At 36.3% G+C, this 19,748-nt stretch overlaps 1 protein-coding gene across 1 annotated transcript in view; it reads right to left on the bottom strand.

Annotated features, from left to right (window-relative positions):
• The window catches only part of VWA8 (von Willebrand factor A domain containing 8), a 402,889-nt gene that overhangs the window by 204,511 nt on the left and 178,630 nt on the right, over positions 1-19,748 (bottom strand). Inside the window, exons 19-20 of the mRNA XM_011943037.1 lie at positions 16,389-16,495; positions 10,953-11,024 (exon numbers count right to left, since the gene is read on the bottom strand). Of these exons, the coding sequence (XP_011798427.1) occupies positions 10,953-11,024; positions 16,389-16,495 (179 nt within the window). The remainder of the gene's footprint in view (positions 1-10,952; positions 11,025-16,388; positions 16,496-19,748) is intronic.

The following is a 19,748-nucleotide window of genomic DNA, read 5'->3' as shown; positions in this document are numbered from 1 at the left end:
TACACCACATACAAAAATTAATTCAAGATAGATTAAAAACTTAAACGTTAGACCTAAAACCACAAAAATCCTAGAATAAAAGCTAGGCAATACCATTCAGGACACAGGCATGAGCAAGGACTTCATGACGAAAATACCAAAAGCAATGGCAACAAAAGCCAAAAGAGACAAATGGGATCTAAATAAACTAAAGAGCTTCTGCAATGCAAAAGAAACTACCATCAGAGTGAACAGCCAACCTACAGAATGGGGGAAAATTTTTACAATCTACCCATCTGACAAAGGGCTAATATCCAGAATCTACAAAGAACTTAAAAAAATTTACAAGAAAAAATCAAACCCCATCAAAAGTGGGTGAAGGATATGAACAGACACTTCTCAAAACAAGACGTTTTTGTAGCCAACAGACACATGAAAAAATGGTCATTATCACTGGTCATCGGAGAAATGCAAATCAAAACCATAATGAGATACCATCTTACAGCAGTTAGAATGGTGATCATTAAAAAGTCAGGAAACAACAGGTGCTGGAGAGGATGCGGAGAAATAGGAACACTTTTACACTGTTGGTGGGACTGTAAACTAGTTCAACCATTGTGGAAGACAGTGTAGCAATTCCTCACGGATCTAGAACTAGAAATACCATTTGACCTAGTGATCCCATTACTGGGTATATACCCAAAGGATTACAAATCATGCTGCTATAAAGACACATGCACACGTATGTTTATTGCAGCACTATTCACAATAGCAAAGACTTGGAACCAACCCAATGTCCATCAATGATACACCGGATTAAGAAAATGTGGCACATATACACCATGGAATACTATGCAGTCATAAAAAAGGATGAGTTCATGTCCTTTGTAGGGACATGGATGAAGCTGGAAACCATCATTCTGAGCAAACTATGGCAAGGACAGAAAACCAAACACCACATGTTCTCACTCATAGGTGGGAACTGAACAATAAGAACACTTGGACACAGGGTGGGGAACATCACACACCAGGGCCTGTCGTGGGGTGGGGGGAGTGGGAGGGATAGCATTAGGAGATATACTTATTGTAAATGACGAGTTAATGGGTGCAGCACACCAACATGGCACATGTATACATATGTAACAAACTTGCAGGTTGTGCACATGTACCCTAAAACTTAAAAGTATAATAAAAAATTATTAAAACTGAATAGTAAATAATCCTAAACAGTCATACAAATGGGTTCCTTGTACCAGTCAACAAATAGTAGTCAGAAGTCAGATTAGAAAACATACATTTCAATTACATTACTAGTTTGCATGACTCTAAAACACAGTCCTTATAAACCTCCCTATCAACGTCATAACCTCCTTTTCACATGAAAACAATAAAATCTACATCCCTGCATTTTCCCTTTGAAATACTGTGTTGCTATAAATGGCAAAGATACACTTTTGGGTAGTGTGGTCAGCCATTAGGTATAACCAAAGCAGTCATGACAAATATTGCAGGGTGCGAAAATCAGTGTGTCTGCAGGAACAAAATACAGATTCAAAATAAATACAAGAAAAAATATTCACTAAGAAACAATGGATAGACCAACTAAATTGGCAGAAAGAATGTGGCGGAATGCCAATGAATTTCCACGTTGTAATTCAGGCAACTTCATTAACTAAGGGGTTTGAGAAGGAACAAAAAATAATTTAAAATAAAAATGAGTGCCACTGTATTTGATGAAACAAGTATTTCATAGCCTTGGGGTCCCCAGGCTGCTGGAGCTATTAGACACTAAGTTATCAAATCCCTGCTGCCACTACCAGCTGGGGGACACGGGCAAGAAAATTTCTGGACGAACTGTTCAGTGCCTCTACAGATATTGAACAATTATGCTGTCATAGCAACATGGTATATTTCTGATGGTGCACAGTAGCAATCTGCCAGGGCTTAGTTCAAATTATTAATTAGCAAAATTTACACATTCTTTAATTTTAGCAATAAAATATTCACAGTATCTCAATGTTAAATAACTCAACATTTACTAAACCTCTATCAGGAGAAAAACAGAATTTCTAATCACATTAAGTTTGTAATTAATAGACAGAATGAGATACAAAGAATTATATACTTAAAATATTCATAGAGTCTCGCTTAGTTGGCATTAAATATATGTTTATTGATTTTCAGAGTGTATAAAAGTTAAAAAATCAAATGCTATGAAAACTTAGAAAAGAATGAATCATTTCTATCCTGGAAAAAATTGATATGGCATAATTTCATTGTATAAATTAATCAAAAAATTAAATTGGCCCAGTGAAAGTTACTTTTATAATATTTCCTCAGTGGAAATTCATCAATATTGGTATAATTCTGAATAAAATGTTTATATTCATAAAAATGGGTCTATACTTCTTAGGATAAACATGATAGGAGAGTACATCTTTCCTCTTTCAAAGAGACTTAGGAGGCACATCAACTAAATTCAATGACCAGGCTTTGTTTTGATGCTGATTAGAATAAATCAACTATAAAACAAAACTGTTTTGTTGTTGTTGTTGTTGTTGTTGTTGTTTTTTAGGCAGAATCTTGCTCTACTACCCAAGCTGGAGTGTAGTGGCCTAACCTTGGCTCACTGCAACCTGCACCTCCTGGGTTCAGGTGATCCTCCCACCTCAGCCTCCTGAGTAGCTGGGACTACAGGTGCATGCCACCATGCCCAGATAATTAATTTTGGTATTTTCTGTAGAGACAGGATTTTACTATATTGCTCAGGCTGGTCTGGAACTTCCGGGATCAAGGCATCTGCCTACCTCAGCCTCCTGAAGTGCTGGGGTTACAGGTGAGAGCCATTGTACTCAGTCAAAATAACACTTTCGAGATAACTAGGGAAAATTGAAAACAGAGCATCGATTATATGAAAGGATTATTGTTAATTTGTTAGGTGTAATAATAAAATTGTGGTCATATTAGAGATAAATGGTGGAATAGCTATAAGAAATACATGCAAAAGAACAATATATTAAAAGATGATATACAAAAAAGTGTTGGGAGAATTGGTAAAGGGATGGACAAAATGCTTATTAATCATTGAGGTTGAGTGATGAATACAAGGGGGTTCATTACATACTCTACTTTTTGTGGAATATATAAAAAATTTCTCACAACAGAAAATTTTTAAATGTCCTTTACTTTGTATATAAAGTGTAGTCTCTGGCCTATTATAAGCACTTAACAGAAGTTAGTTATTATATTATTGTTGTTGTTGTTGTTCTGCCTAGTACAGGAATTAGTGTGGTATGATGGAAAAAAGCATGAGCTTTGTAAATCTAATACCTAACTCTGACACTAACTAGCTATGTGATTTTGAGCAAATATTTTTACCTTTTTGAACTGGTCTGCTTATTTGTGAAAGGTGGAAAATAAAAATTTTTACCTCAAAGGTTGATGTAGAACTAAATGAAATAGTATAAAAGCACATTGAAAACTGCAAGACATACAAATAACTACTATTCTCAATCTTACTTCATAAGAAACTTTTAACCAATTATGGATGAAATCAAACACAGATCAATTATGGATGAAATCAAACACGGATCGCAACAATTTTAAAAGACAACTGAATCAACATAGTGAGAAAATGCTATAAAGCTCAGAAGAAAATAAGATTACTTCTATTTGGGAGAGACAAAGAAAGTCTCATAGTGGAAAAACATCTGAGCTCTTGAAAGTGGGCAGATTTTCACAGGCCAAGATGAGAGTAAGAGGCACCATATGAGGCAAACAACATGAAAAATGGCTGGGGAGGGGAAGGGGATATTGCACTCAGGAAGAGTAAGGAACTGTAGTTTGAAAGAACTAGAACTATAAAAGGAGTTTGGAGCCAGATTGTGAGTGGTTTTGAGTGTCTCTCTATGAAGGGGATTTTATCTGGTAGACAAGATAGAGCCACTTTCACCTTTTAGCAGAAATAACATTAAGAGATTCTTTCTAGGATATCCCTCACTGCTGATAGATCAGAAGGTGTCACAGAATTGAAATGAGTACCTACAGACTCAGTAATGTAAAAACATGAAGGAAATGAAAATAAGGGATAGAGAAGGCATCCTATGTGAAAATCAGCCAAAATTGACTTTTAGTTTATAAGAAATATATAATGTATTGGAGTTTTAGTAAGGGCAAAAAAAAATATGGATGGGAACACAAGAAAAGCTTAAGTATAAAAATTTTACCAGACTGTTATTTGGTAAAGTGATATAAAAAGCTGACTTAAAATGATAAAAAAATAAGTTGACAAACGCTGGAAAGTTATTTTATTAGACAATATTTATGTAGAAATGATTGTGAATTATTAATTATGTCTCATTAAATATAAATTAACCTTTGATGACTTACTTTGAAATTTTGTCTAATATCAGAAACCAAGTGATGTTATGATATGTAGATCAAATTTTTATTTCTAAAAACAAAACACTGAATATTTAAAAATAATTCCTTTTTTTTTTTTTTTTTTTTTTGAGATGGAGTCTTACTCTATTGCCCAGGCTGGAGTACAGTGCTGCAATCTCAGCTCACTGCAACCTCCCCCTCCCAGGTTCAAACATTTCTCCCACCTCAGCTTCCCAAGTAGCTGGGATTACAGGCGTGTACCACCACATCTGGCTAATTTTTGTATTTTTAGTAGAGACAGGGTTTCACCATATTGGCCAGGCTGGTCCCAAACTCCTGACCTCAGGTGATCCGCCTGCCTTTGGCCTCCCAAAGGGCTGGGATTACAGGCCTGAGCCACCACGACCAGCCTAAAAAATAATTCTTATGTAAGGGTACTTGAACATTTCAGAACACAACATTCCTAAAATATGTTTTGCCTTCAAATATCTGATAAAGAGCAACTGTCTCTCAAAACACATGTATTCTTACACAAAAACAGTGACTTAGTCTTAGGGACTTCTTATTATCGTTATTTTTATTTTTGAGACAGGGTCTTGCTCTGTCACCTAGGCTGGAGTGAAATGGCACAATCTCAGTTCATTGTAACCTCTGTCTCCCAGACTCAAGCAATCCTTCTGCCTAAGTATCCTGAGTAGCTGGGACTACAGGTGCCTGCCACCATACCTGGCTAGCTTTTGTAATTTTTGTAGAGATGGGGTTTTGCCATATTGCCTGCACTGGTCTCAAACTCCTGGACTCAAGCAATCCACCCACCTTGGCCTCCCAAAATGCTGGGATTACAGGCATGAGCCACTGCACCTGGCAGGGACTTTTTTAAACAAAAAGAAATATGGCACTTATGGCTGATTCTATAGCCCCAAATTTTCACAATAAATATTTTGTATATCAAATTGAATATGACACTATACATCAAAAGAAAACCAGGTATGCAAAGGTGGGGAAGTCAGGAAACTTATTCTTGAGCTACAGCTGGCATAGAAAAAACATCATTGGCTAGAAAATAAATAGCCATCTCTCTTTTTGTTAATTAGAAAGTCATACTATGACCCCACCTCCCCCCCCAAAAGGACTAGCATGAAGCTCCTAATAGTACGAAAGGTACATATAATGTTATAACTATAGTAGGTAGAAAGTAATGCATGTTACAGCATGCTAAAGTGGTTCTGTAATATACAGCATTACACCCTAAGTGACCCTCAAACATGTATATTTTCACGGTACCCTATCCCACTAGGCAGAAAGGCAGCAATTCTGCTGTACTTACTGGAAAGACTATGTGCTGTGGCATAAAATCTCACACAGAAAATAGAAAGGATTTTTAAAAATCAATTTTGTTATAAATAATGGGCAGGCTACTTTATTTTACTATGACAAGTGGTGCTTGTGGAGCGGTTTTTAGCTTCTCAACAGATGTAAAATCTTTCTAGTATCATAGATTCTTAGAAAAGATAATATCTGCAAGAAAAAGGTGAGATTGGGTTTAATAAAGATGATAAACTTTCAGATACCTCAAAATCAGCACCCATTCTCTTTAATTTCCTCATTGTAAAAGTTGCCACTGGTAACAGAGCACTCTTGTAAAACATCTCTAGATATAATTTCAAGTGTTGAAACATTTCTTTCATAGAGTTCAGCCAGTTTCTAGTTTGCAAACAGAAGGCTGTGTAGACTGCATATATCTATAGACAATGCATTAGAAGGAGAAAGAAAGGAGCCTGATCAATTGCTACACATGATTCATTTACTTTAAAAATAGATTATGTGATTAAAAATAGGCATTTTCGCAGGGGGCCGTCACTTTGCATTTGACTGAAAACACCATTGACACTACCCCAGGAGAGCTCAGAGTCAATTCTCCTCCACCTATTATCTGCACCTTCACTTGCCTGTCTTTATCTTATTTGATTGTCTTGTTTCAGAAGACAGAAATAAGTGTGAAGGTGAGCAGGTGCATCGAATATGAAGAAAAGCATGAAATATCATTGACCAATGAAGCAAGGCATTTTTAAAGCTACTGAAGAAGGACCTGAGTTACTATCACTGCAAAAATACACATTCCCAAATAAATAACTCTCCTAGATGACCAGCACTCAGAACAACACAGAGAAAGAGAACACATGAACTCTATGCCAGTTCCCACCAAAGCACAGCTCTGTGGGGTACTGCATTAGCCAAGGAATGCTACAGGTGGCTCTGTACTCCCTTGTATCCACCAAACAGAAGCAGCTAAGAGTCTTAACCATAGAATATTGCTCAAATCTTAGAACAGATGTTACCTTATGAAAACACATTAGAAAGGAATTGAAGTTCGCTAAAGGATTCAAGAAGTTCTATTTAGATTTTAACCAGCCACCTTGGTCCAATTTCCACCCCTTGACCTGGTAAATGCAAGCACAGGCAAAGTTATGTATGATTTAATTAGCTAAATACTAATCAGCACTTTATTGTTAGAAATTTAAAAATAATGAAATTAAAAATTTCATTATTCTGTCTTAGTGATAAGGCTGCCAGTCTCTGATCCTGTCATTATAGAACTATATCCAATTGAATGGACTACTTATTTACTCTCTTGAGTAGGTAGTCCCTAGATTTTATCTAATTAATTTGTCTCCTTCACTTAAAACAGCTGCAAGCTCAGCGAAGAAGAAATTTCAATTTGTCTTATAACCCCCTGAAAACAATCCAACTGAGCCTAAATTTTAAATTCATATTACTTCTAAGTCATTTTGGCTACTCATTAGGAATTTAATTAATTAATTAATTAATTAATTTTTTTTGAGACAGAGTCTTTCTCTGTCTCCCAGGCTGGAGTGTGGTGGTGTGATCTCAGCTCACTGCAGCCTCTGCCTCCCAGGTTCGAGTGATTCTCCTGTCTCAGCCTCCCAAGTAGATGGGACTACAAGCACATGCCACTGCACCTGGCTAATTTTTGTATTTAAGCAGACAGGGCTTTGCCATGTTGGCCAGGCTAGTCTCAAACTCCAGGCTTCAAGTGATCCACCCACCTCAGCCTCCCAAAGTGCTAGGATTACAGGCATGAGCCACTGCGCCCAGCCAGGAATTTATTTCAGATAGTCCACTAAAATCTGCTAATTAACGTAGCAAGTATTTGTTGAATGTCTATGGTATGCAAAGCATCTGGAAGACACAAAAATAATGAAGACTCTTTATCTCTCTTTCACAGAGATGGTGGGTAAGTGCATAAATCTAACTAAATCCCAAAAGAAATCTGTAAGTGACCTATCACAGTTCAGAGAGTGGAGTCAAGCCTTCAAGCCATAGTGTTCACGAGGACTTTATTAAAGAAGTATATTGTAGAATATTACAGCCAGAGAGACCCTAGAAAATATCTGTGCCAAATCTATAATTTTATAGATAAGAAAAAAGAAAAGCCCCTAATTAGAAGGAATAACTATTTACTCAGTATTACATATCAGTTGATATCACACACATCAATTTACTCAATAACAATTTACTCAACTATCACAGAGAGTTAAAAAATCTGAAAAAGAAGGTAGGTCTTTGGGTACCCAGCTTATTCCTTTTCCATGATGCCACATTGCCACTCTGAGGTTAAGAGAATGTGAATAGGCAAAGATTAGAGGTTGAAATATAACACTGAAAAGAAAGTATGTTTGGGAAACAGAGTATTTAATTTGTCTCAGGACAAGCATTTACGGGGAGAAACCAGACGCCAGGCTGAAAGCAGAGTAGGATTAGATCATGGAGGACATCAAATGACAGTCTAAGAGAGCTAGACTTTTCCACTATATAATATAATGAACACAGGTGTAGCAGAATTTACTTACAAAAAAAAAGTTCCTTCAACATTGGTATTATAATATAACACTGATGGTCTTGGAGGTTTATAATGAAAGAGCAGAAAACTCTTTTGATATGAAAAGGGCCAGTTAAACATAGAAAATTATACTGAATACAATCTCCCTTTGTAATTTCTTCTTTCTCCAAAGTGGAGAGTGGCAGGATAGGGGTACAAGATGGCAAGACAGTGTGATCTGCTGACCACAGATGGCTTTTGCAAAAGAATTGGTAAGTAAAAGTTTGTGCCAACCCATGGCTCCTGCCTTGTTCTTCCTGGGGATCTTCAGCGTGAAGGCTCTATCTAGCTGAATCCTGAACCAGTCCTAGACAGGCTTGAAAATCGGTGTACTTGTCCATCCTTACCAGATACTGGAGTCCAACCATCTACCTATGGAGCTGTAGCTGCCCTACCCTCCACCCCACCCCTAGTTCTTTGCTCTAATGCCTTGCTCCTTTCTTTAGGACTGGAAACAAACGAGAGATAGAATATTAGATTTTATGCCAAGGTTTGTACAGCACCCTAGGACAATTCCAAAATGCTTTCACAGTCTCTGCCTCATTCATCATAAAGCAGAAGTAAATCTCTGTTCTACTTCACCCTTTACTCTGAATAGCTCTCCCCAATCCTCCAGAGGTTAGAACATGCTTCCTGTCTCTCTAGTTACTGGCGAGGCATTAACTTCAACCTTTTAACCTAGAAGACCCTCCTGAAACTATAATCTATCACCTGCCCAATTGCAAGTGCTACCTTTGCCAAGAGACCAACTGCATCCAACCCACCAAACCCTTAGGATAGCAATACCATAAGAGAGATTTCAAAACCACTGGGACCCCATACCTTGACCTCTAGGGATCTTCCTTTTGAAAACCTGTACCTTAGAAAAATCATTCCTCAAGCCCCAGTTCTGTATAGTCTTGGCAGGCCATTCAGGGGATGGCAGAAGTTCTGAAAAGGACACACTGAGTGCACCAAGGTTTAACTTATAAAGAGTTTGTGAAACTCTTATAAAAAATTTACAAAGTACTTTGGGCTATATACAACCTGAATGTCCACAGAGCCATTGTTTTTCAAAGTGCGATGAGAATGTGACTTCCTGGGTTTCAATATCAAGAGCCAAATTCTGACTGTTAACTGATCTTCATCTTCCCACTCTGGTATATAGGCTCATCTTTTACTGTTCAGTGAAGAAAAATAGGTAGGACTTTTCAAATAGTGGGAATTAAAGGGTCATAAATAATTTATTGTTCTGCTTTTAATTCTTATTTTAAAAAATGAAACAACAGAATATTACTTTTAAAACTATACAGTGATACACAGGTATTGAGCTGACAGAACTGAGCACTGTGTGAAGTACTTCCCACGCATTATCTCATGACATCCTTACATTAGCCCAAAGAGACCACACTATTTTTATTCCCAGAGTAGACATCAGGAAACTGAGCCTCAGTAAGCTATGCAATTTGCCCAAAGTCACACAACCACATGTGGAAGAGCATCTAGTTGCTGTTGAGCATCTAGTCATCTAACTTCCAAGCCTATGCACTCAAATCAATAAACCACCCAACTGGCCCATTTTTATTATTTTTTTAAATCAGTACTTTAAAATGATAAGTTTGAGAGGCTAAATATGTAAAGAATATGTATTATTTTTGTAAGTACAAAAGAAGAAGGAAAAATAGAAACCAAACTTCAGAAACCTGGTTACCCTTAATTTAAGACCAATTCAAAAAACCAAAAGTGCTGTTCACTGTGAGCCTGAAAATTCAATAGAGGAAAATTATCAGGACCCCGTAAACCTAAAATTTTCATACGTTCCTCCATAAACATACATTGAGTGCCTACTATGAAAAGGTACCATGTTAGGAGCTGAGGACAGAGATAAATAAGAAAAACACGGTCCCTGCTCTCAAGGGACACATAGACAAGTTGCAAAGATAGTCATATGGTATGACTTGTATGATAAAAAGGAGATAAAAGGGAGTAGAAGCAGGAAAAACCTATTCAGCCAGGGACAAGGGAAGGTCTCTCTTCCACGAGTTAAAGGGAGGGTATATGGGAAGGCGACAGGAAGTTCTCTGTGCAGAAGGAAGAGCATGTACAAAGGACCAGAGCAGAGATAAGTAACTGAATAGATGAGAAACTGCAGAGTGCCTCAAACCAACACAGAGACAGAAAGAAGGGGCCATGGCTTAGGACTAGAGGGGTGGGCAGAGGGTGAATCCTGTAGGACTGTATACCATACTGAAGACTCAGACTATACCTAACAGCAATGGGAAGCCAATTTCAGCAAAAAGAGAGAGACTCAACCAGATTTCAGTTTTACAAGTATCAATCTGACTACAGATACTACAGAACGGATAGTAGATAAGAATGGGCATAAGGTAGGGATGGAGCTATCATAGGAAACTATTGCTGTAATCCAAGTGGCAGGTGAAGATCACTGGGGCTAGAGTGACAGATGTGGACAAGAAGAGTACATACTTATAAGACAGAATGGACAGAACTTGATGAGAGATAGAATGGAGGATGATTTAAACCTTGAGGTAATTTTGAAGTTGGGAAGATAGCAGAGTCTCATCCTTTAATTAAATCAGTCATTTAATGGGGGGGCGGGGAACAACTGATTCCAACAAGAAGAAACTTACTGCTTTTAAATTGTTACTATCATTTTTTCATTGGTACCTAGATTTTAGCCATAACTCACCTGGTTGCCAACCAATAATAAGTGTTCTCCAAGGAGAAAGTCTTTCAGCATGTCTTCCATCACTATCATGTGCTAGAGAAAAAGGAACTAGGGGTTAACTGTGTTTTGTACAATCAAGGTGAGACAAGAAAGTTAACTATAAAGATATCTTTATAGAATATAAATATCTATTATAATAAATAATAATCAAGCGATTTGATGTAACCCAAAATTAAATCTGTGGTTATAAGTAAATTATATAACCATTTAGGTCACTGATATTGAAAACTTGAAATAGTTCACCTGAGCAAGACTAAGCAACTGACTAATATTTCAGAGATTTTAATAATTCAACTCAAATACTTTTTATCTATTATACTATGTAGAGTTGGCTTATAATTTAATATAATATTTAAATTAACATTTGCTAATATAAATATACAACGGCTTCCTAAAATAACTGTACACTTCTAGGGAACATTTTACATTGACTTATTCTTAACCATTACCTTTAAAGCTATGGATAGCTTCAGAATTAAAAATATACTATTTACCTTCCACACTTTTTAATTTGAATTATGATACAATATAATAAAAGAACAAGATTAAGGTTGTTCACAATAGCCACAGAGGAAATTACATTGCTCTTTTGTATCTTGAAAAATAAGATAACTGTAAGTAGGTCATGCGGGTTCTTTGGGGCTGGGAAGAGATCTACACTCCAGTACAATTAATATTCCTATTACTTTCTCTTGGTTTTCTGTACCAAATCAATAGCAGCTTTGTAAGTACTGAAGTTATTGAAGTTCCCTATTTGTAAACAGTCAAATTAACCTTTTGCATCTAACACATGCTGCAGATATTTTTCTAGTACGTAACTTGCTTTGTTTTTTCAATTTCATTTATGGTGCTTTATATATATTGTATAATATACATATAAATTATATATAGCATAATGTACATATAAATTATATATAATATATAGATATAAAATATAGATAATATATAATACATAGACACATATACACAGAAATTTTTCTTTTTACTTGTCAAATTTAATAGTATTTTCTTTCAGAGTTTCTTTCTTAGAAGAAAAACTGAGAAAGTGCTTTATCTCCTTCAGGAACAAATGAGTATTCCCTGATGTTTATCCTGGTCATTTTTAATTTCAAAAATGCTTTCAGATATGCCACGGAGCTAGAGTTTTAATAAGGCTTGAAGTGAGGTGAGTATATAACTATTCTTGAACACTTTTAAATGGATATAAGGTGTATGCTTTTAAGAATAAAAAGAGACACTATTAATAATTATGCTGGGACAACAAGTATAAGCAGAAACTATGTTAAGCAAACCAAGATATACATCATTTTAAGCTGAGTTCTGGTGGGAATATAGTATGGAGACCTCTTCCTTTTCACTAAGATGAAAAGTCAGTGTCAATTCCAGAAAACACTAAGTTCTTCCAGTAATAAATGGGCTAATCTATGTTGAAAAGTTGGAGTAAGAACCTGAATAGCCAAAGAAAAAAGCAATGTAAATATTGAAAAATAATCCAAACTATATTTGTGTTCTTCTTTACAATTCTCATGTCCTCCCACTTCGTGTCCTCATTATATCTAACTCGATTATTCAAATCAACAAACCTTAGCTAAGGCTAAAGTCACCGCCAACACAATTCTCCTCTTAGCCTCTTGACCCACTTAGTACTGCAGACAATTTCTTAAAAGTCACCTCTCCCAGTTATCCATTTCCCCTGATTCCTTCCTACCTCCCTAACAATTTCTCCCATAGTTTTCTGAGCTGGATTTTCCTGTAGCAATTCCGTCTTTCTACCTTCTTACATGCTTCCCTTTGTATTCATGGTATGGGGCAGGTTGTGACTACTTGTACCCAGGCACCCACCTGAGGGTTGAGGGAGGGCTGTGTGCAGAGCTGGATACCCACATGTCAGCATTCAAAGACCTACCTCTGACCCTGCTCTCCTTAAATCCTCTCATCTAGCTCATGGCTTCAGTTACCAACTCTACACCAATCTTCAACAGCAAAACTTTCCTCCTTAACTACAGCCCTCTATTTCTGAATGATCAAACCACTTTGTTATTGCCCTGGCACCTAAATTCAACACATCTAAAACTCAATGTATTACTTTCTCCTGAACTTCATTCTTTATCCTGCATCTTTTTCTCCAGTTAATGGCATCATTTTCTACCAGCTGACCAAACTTCTATCATCAGCATCCTGCCCTCCTCATTCCTCTCTTATCAAGATCCAACTAAACAGCACCTGAGTTGTTAAGCCATCAAAAATCAACTGCATCTACCCTTTCTTTTCCATCCCCACAGTTCTAAGGTTTTTATCATCTCTGGCCTAGATTCATATCAGCTAATTAGCTTCTCTAACTTCAGTCTCTCCTTAAGCCAATGTGTTCTTACAGTCCTGACACTTCTTTGTTCAAAATCTTGTCAACTCATTTCTCAAAATTCCTTAAATGACTCCTAATACTTCAGGAACAAAGGTCATTCCTTACATTCATGGTCTAGTCTCCTCATCTCCTACCACTCTCCTTCTATACTGTGTTTCCAACCACGGGCATGATTTAGAATAATGTTCTGCTTACTCTTCTGTTTACTTTTTCACCAGACATTGTGCTCCCTCAGAAAGAATCTCTGCCTTTCATCTAACACAAAGTTCCACTGACTCGATCTCCTAAACAGCCCTGCAATGTGACCTCTCCGCTCTGTCCCCACTGTTACCTCTTTAGTTCAGATCCTTCATAAATTTCATCTGGACTACTGCAATCACCACTTAACTAGTTTCTCTTTGCCTTGGTTCTAACTCCTAGACAACAATAAACAGTAAAAGCAAAGTTAGCCAAAGTACAAATGTGCTTAAAATCTTTCAATAACTTCCTCATTCTTCTAAGTAGAATCCAAATTCCTTAACTACCAGGACTGAAAAGATCTCACGCTTTCCTCATTCACCAGTCTCTTCTCCTGACACTCTTTCACCTGCAACCTCAGCTTCATACCAGTGACAACAATTTATATATAGCTCCCTAAATAAGCTACTCTCTCATATAACTAAGTCTCTGCTAATGCTGGTCTCGTTGCCTGAGAGACTCTCCTAACTGGGTCTCATTGACCAATATTCTATGATCATTCCAATCTGGGTCAATCAATCCCACCAAGGCTACCATAAGTAAACTGCACATACTTCCACCACACTGTGTAGTAACTGTGTGTACCTTCTTGCAGATTAAGAACAACTTGAGCCCTAGAGCTACATACACTTATGTGTGCATTTTGATCTCTGTATCCCAATACCTTAGGACAAGGCCAGACTCATAATGGGTATTTTTAAATTCTTACCCATCTAAAACTCCTTAGGCTTATTAAGAGGCTATTAATTTCTCTTTCCTCCAACTTCTCCTTACTGCTGCAAGTGTAATATTCCTTAATGGAAGGTTTAATAAAGTAATACCCTTTATCAAGAACATTCAAAATCTTACTCATTATTTTATTAATCCACTCAACACATATTTACTTGGCAGTTACTACGTGCCAGGCACTTTAGTATTTGCTGGAAATATTAAATAAAGAAAACAGGACTGTGCCTTAGTGATATGGAAAAACACATTTCAAAAGTCCATTTCAACACAATGTGGTAAGGAGACAACAGGGCATAGAACAACAAGATGATACAGAAGCACCTCAGTCTGCAAGAGGCACTGACTACTGCTTCAAAGATGAAGTACGGCATAAAAGGAAGTAATAATATACACAATGGAAGCAAATTTAATCAAGCTACTGTCCATTGAATTGGTGCAGCTAAAAAGTTTTCATTAATGGCTAATTCATAATGCTTTAAGAACAGAAGGTATGTTTGGAGATAGCTTACGAAAAGTCCTTCAGGGCCACTCTGTAAAGTTCATGGCAGCCCTGCGTCCTAAATGTCCATGTCACAAACACCATGGCAACAGACATTGTGTTCAAGGGCACAATGGTCTTTGCTGCTACTGAATTTCCTACATTCTTACATCCTGTGAAGTCTTTTCAATCTTTGCCACCAAGGAGTTTTTCAAATTGTCATTTATAACAGTTTCCTGGTTCTTTGTCTCTTTGTTCCTTTCCACTATATGAATACAGTGTAATACTATCAGTGCTTGGAAATAGTATGTTTTCCTCATAATCATGTTTTTGTCTTTGACAGGCAAGATTTTTTTCAACTTTTGTATCTTATAAGTAACTTTATTTTCTGTTCATTTGTCTACTGATTGTGCAAGAGCATTAATGCTCCAGAAGAAAAATAAAACATTAGTTAATTGGCTATAGAATGGATAAAAATCAAATCAAGGTTATACTCTTTTCTATGCCATACAAAATTATTATAGTTTTGACAGATTTCAGAATTTTTAACCAAGATTTTTATTAAGAATAATATATCTAGATACCTATAAAGTTAATATAACCTAAAATGTATTATAGAAAATTTTAAGTAGGTGTTTTACTATAAAATACATAGCCACTTGACAGAAAAGTTGGAAAAGAAAAAATTTTTATATTATAGGTAATTTTCTCTAAAAAAAATTCTTATTAAAGTAAACATCTACAATAAAGTTTTCTAGATACAAACTTCTACGTTTTAGTGGAAGGTCCATAACTGTTGGCTAGTTTACAAGGAGAGCCTCTGCTGTTCTCCTTTAAAAAAGAAAAGGAAATAAAAGAAAAATACCAGGAACTTGCAGGAAAAAGAAGAGTATGAGAAAAAGGATGCATAGGACATATCCCTCTGAACTACTGAAATCTTTTAACAAGCAAGTAAAAGAGAGGATGATAGCTCTGTTTTGTGTTTAATTTTTAAATGTTTATTTTAATTTAAAAATTGTATATAAAATTACACATATAATTGTGTGTGTGTGTAAATATATATATATATACACTTTATTACCCTAATCATAGCAACAATTCCTCCAATTTTTAAGTATCTTTGGAAAAAATTTTCTGTTTTCTGTCTTATGTCTTAATAAAAGATGTTCGGCCAGGCATGGTGGCTCATATAATACTTGCACTTTGGGAGGCCGAGGCAGGCGGATCACGAGATCAGGAGTTCGAGGCCAGCCTGGCCAATATGGTGAAACCCTGTCTCTACTAAATATACAAAAATTAGCAGGGCATGGTGGCGCATGCCTCTAGTCTCAGCTACTCAGGAGACTGAGGCAGAAGAATCGCTTGAACCTGGGAGGTGGAGCCGAGATCGTGCTACTGCACTCCAGCCTAGGCGACAGAGTGAGACTCCATCTCACACACACACACACGCAAAATGTTCAACACTTCATTCTGCATCATCTAAATTAAATTTAGGAAATCACAAAAATAATTACATGTCAATTTCACTTGAATTGGAGTTTACTACCATAATCTAAGTGATTTACCCAAGAACACAAAGCAATACTCTTACCTGAATGTTGTCATAGAAAAGAACATCAGGCACTTTCATTTTCTCGTGCGCATTATAGATCGGAGCACTAACAGCACCAATCCTCAGAGTTCCAGATGTTACTTCACCTAAACATTTCACACAGGACAGATAATTATTCATAGCACTGTCCTCAGAGATGCCAAGCCACCCAACATAGAACGCAATACACCTTCAGTAATATCTGTGGATTTTAATTTAACATCTAAAGAAATAAGCTTGAGAGTAGTAATAAAACACCACAGCTCTAGATACAAAATGCTCCAAAAGGTAACAAATTTTCTTTAAAACAATGTAGATAGAAAACAGTATATATATAATTGTGAGAAACTAAAACAAAACAAAACAAAACCAGAATACAGTCAAGCCACCTTCATAAGCTTGTTTGGTCAGAGACTATAACACATACATAAGTTAAATACACCTAAATTCAAAAGCTCCAAAGTACCTTGAATATTATTTTTTAGTGTGCACCAATTCAGAAGCCCCTTAAGATAATCTCCTATAGCTCTAGTAAAAAATACAGATGAACTAACCTACCACAGAACTCTTAAATTACTATTTTCAGCCAAGTGCAATGGCACATGCCCGTCATCAGCACTTTAGGAGGCCAAGGCAGAAGGATCACTTGACTTTAAGGGTTTAAGACCAGCCTGGGCAACACAGAGAGACCCTGTCTCTACAAAAAATTTTAAAAATTAGCCAGGCCTGATGGCACATGCCTGTAGTCCCAGCTACTCAGGAGGCTGAGGCAGAAGGATTGCTTGAGCCCGGGAGGTTGAGGCTACAGTGAGCCATGATTGCACCACTGTACTCCAGCCTGGATAACAGTGCAACCTTTGTCTCTCTCTTTCTTTATACATATATATGTGTGTTGCGTGTGTGTGTGTGTGTATACAAAAATTAGCAGGGCATGGTGGCGCATGCCTCTAGTCTCAGCTATTTATAAATCACTTTGGATAAATGTATTGGATAAATCACTTAAATTGTGATATATATATATATATGTATATACACACTACAAATAAACATAACAAAATGAATATTTTAAAATTACTATTTGCAAGGTTGGTGCAGGAGGCCTATATTTTCAAATAACCACCCAGGTGATTTTCATATCCAGCTAGATTGGGAACCTCTGTCTTATGCAATTATTTTGTAATAATTATTATATTATTCCTTATTTGCTTTAAATAGGTTGACCTAGAATAGATTATGAGTTCCTGGAAAACCTCTTGAAGTCAGGGAACATATCTGCTACGTATTCCCTACAGTAACCAGATACGCATGACATGTTCACTGACATGTTTCAAGTTCAATAATAATATTAATAACATTAATAGTAGCAGGTATTTTAGTAATACTAATCATTACAATGATAGAAGCTATCATTTATTAAGGACCTTCTATGTGCCAGATCCCTAGCTAAAGCTTCACCTCATTTTTTTCTCATATGATTTCATGTAATTCAAAGAGGAAAGAATAATGAGAATACTAAAAACATACACTACGTAATTTTGTCAAAATCACCCAGCTAATACGAGTAGAGCTTAAAACAGAATTTAGTCTAGTCTGACATTCTTTCTACCACATGGGATATATTTAATATTTTACTCCAAATAACATTCCAACCTGTGGAAATACTTTAGCAAGCAAATACACAATGCCTTAAACAATTCACCCATCTTTTTTTTTTCTACTTCAAATAAGAAAATTACAGTTTGTTTCTCCACTAGAATGTGACTTTTGTGCTAAGCGTTTTGAAAAACAATGGAGAAAAGCAATGTTTGCTTCTATGGAGTACTGTGAACAAGTCTGAGCTAAAAATAATCGTCACCCTGTTTAATCACTGCGGAGTGCTACACATTTGACACAGCACAATAGATCTTGACAGTAACTTCGCCCTTCAATAGATCCTTGCCATTTTCCTTTTATTTACAAGTTCTACAGGGAACGAAAACCATGAGCTGTAACACTGAGAGTTTACTATTTATTTACTACCATTAGGTCTCTGAAATACACCCAGTATAAAACTGTAAAGGGAAAGAAAGAGCAGGGATATGGCAGTGAATCTACTATCTAGTTGTATGTTGAGATGGCGCACATAATTTCAGATTCAAACAGCATCTGATGCTATCTATGGTTTAGTTTATGGAATACATCCACTCAGTAGATTTATGCCTTAAGGACAAGTTTATTCACTCAACCAATGTTTATTGTTAAAACATCAACCTCAAAAAGGGAAACACACTCAGAGAATGGTGATGTTAGCACTTCTGTGGCAGAAAGTTGGCTAGCTATCTTCTAAGAAACCCACAGAATGGCATTATTTTGGTAAATTTGTCAAGGTTTTTCAGCCTAGTAGGCTGTAAACCTGATTTTGTCATCATAACTGAGGGCAAATCTAACTTTCAGGAGAATATTAAAGATACATATTCTGATTTCTCTCTATATATATTCTGATGTAAAATCAGAATTGCAAAATATTATATGGCAATTGTAACTTTCACATGGACTATGAAATGTTGGTTGCCATAACCAGCATATTAATTGGAGGGAACCTGCGTGGAAAGTCAATTCCTCATCAGAAGGTTGTTATATGAACATGGAGAGTTAATTAAATGAATTCTGTACAAGAGAGATGGCCTTAAAGATGAATGGAACCAGACAAGTAAAAGTCTCTTCACTTAGGCTCCTTATCTCCTACACGAGGCTTAGATGAGCACTGCTAACACTAGCCAGTAACCAAGACCAAACAATCGGCAGTCTGAATGACAGTCGTTCTTTGGATATTTAATAGACTCACTCAAATAATATTGAGAATACAATATTATTCCTTTTCTTTGAGTTGACTCTGTGTATCTGTATTCAGATCCCTCAGTATGCTGAGTTTATAATTTGACTCTAAAAAAGTCATCTTATTTTCTCAATACCAAATTCTTGTCTCAGTGCAGCCCCAATGATTAAAAGCATCTGCTACAAAGAAAACCACAATAGTCCCTTTTAAAGGGTGGTCACACATTGGTTGCTTCAATAAAATAGGTATTTACATTTTTAAAAAATTGAAAATCTTTCATTGTGTTCTAATTGAAGAATAGAAAGCTTTTAAATGAAGAACTAAATCTCCCCAGAACTCAAAATTATATTTATGGCTATCCAGAAGAAAAAGTACCATAAAAGACAATACAGGTAGAAATGGAAGGAATACGATGACATGCATATTCTGATTATTATTTTAGTTTGTATCAACCTAGGAAAGTTTCTCTAACATATTGGACATCGCTGACCCTCAAAATGTAAATGTGCAAAGAAAACAGCATTCTAGATTCACTGGTGAAATAC

This window comes from Colobus angolensis, unplaced genomic scaffold (genome assembly GCF_000951035.1).
Source record: "Colobus angolensis palliatus isolate OR3802 unplaced genomic scaffold, Cang.pa_1.0 Scaffold214, whole genome shotgun sequence".
In the NCBI taxonomy this organism is placed as follows: Eukaryota; Metazoa; Chordata; class Mammalia; order Primates; family Cercopithecidae; genus Colobus; species Colobus angolensis.
Note: the sequence above shows the minus strand (reverse complement) of the source record. Positions and strands in the feature narration are given on the sequence as shown.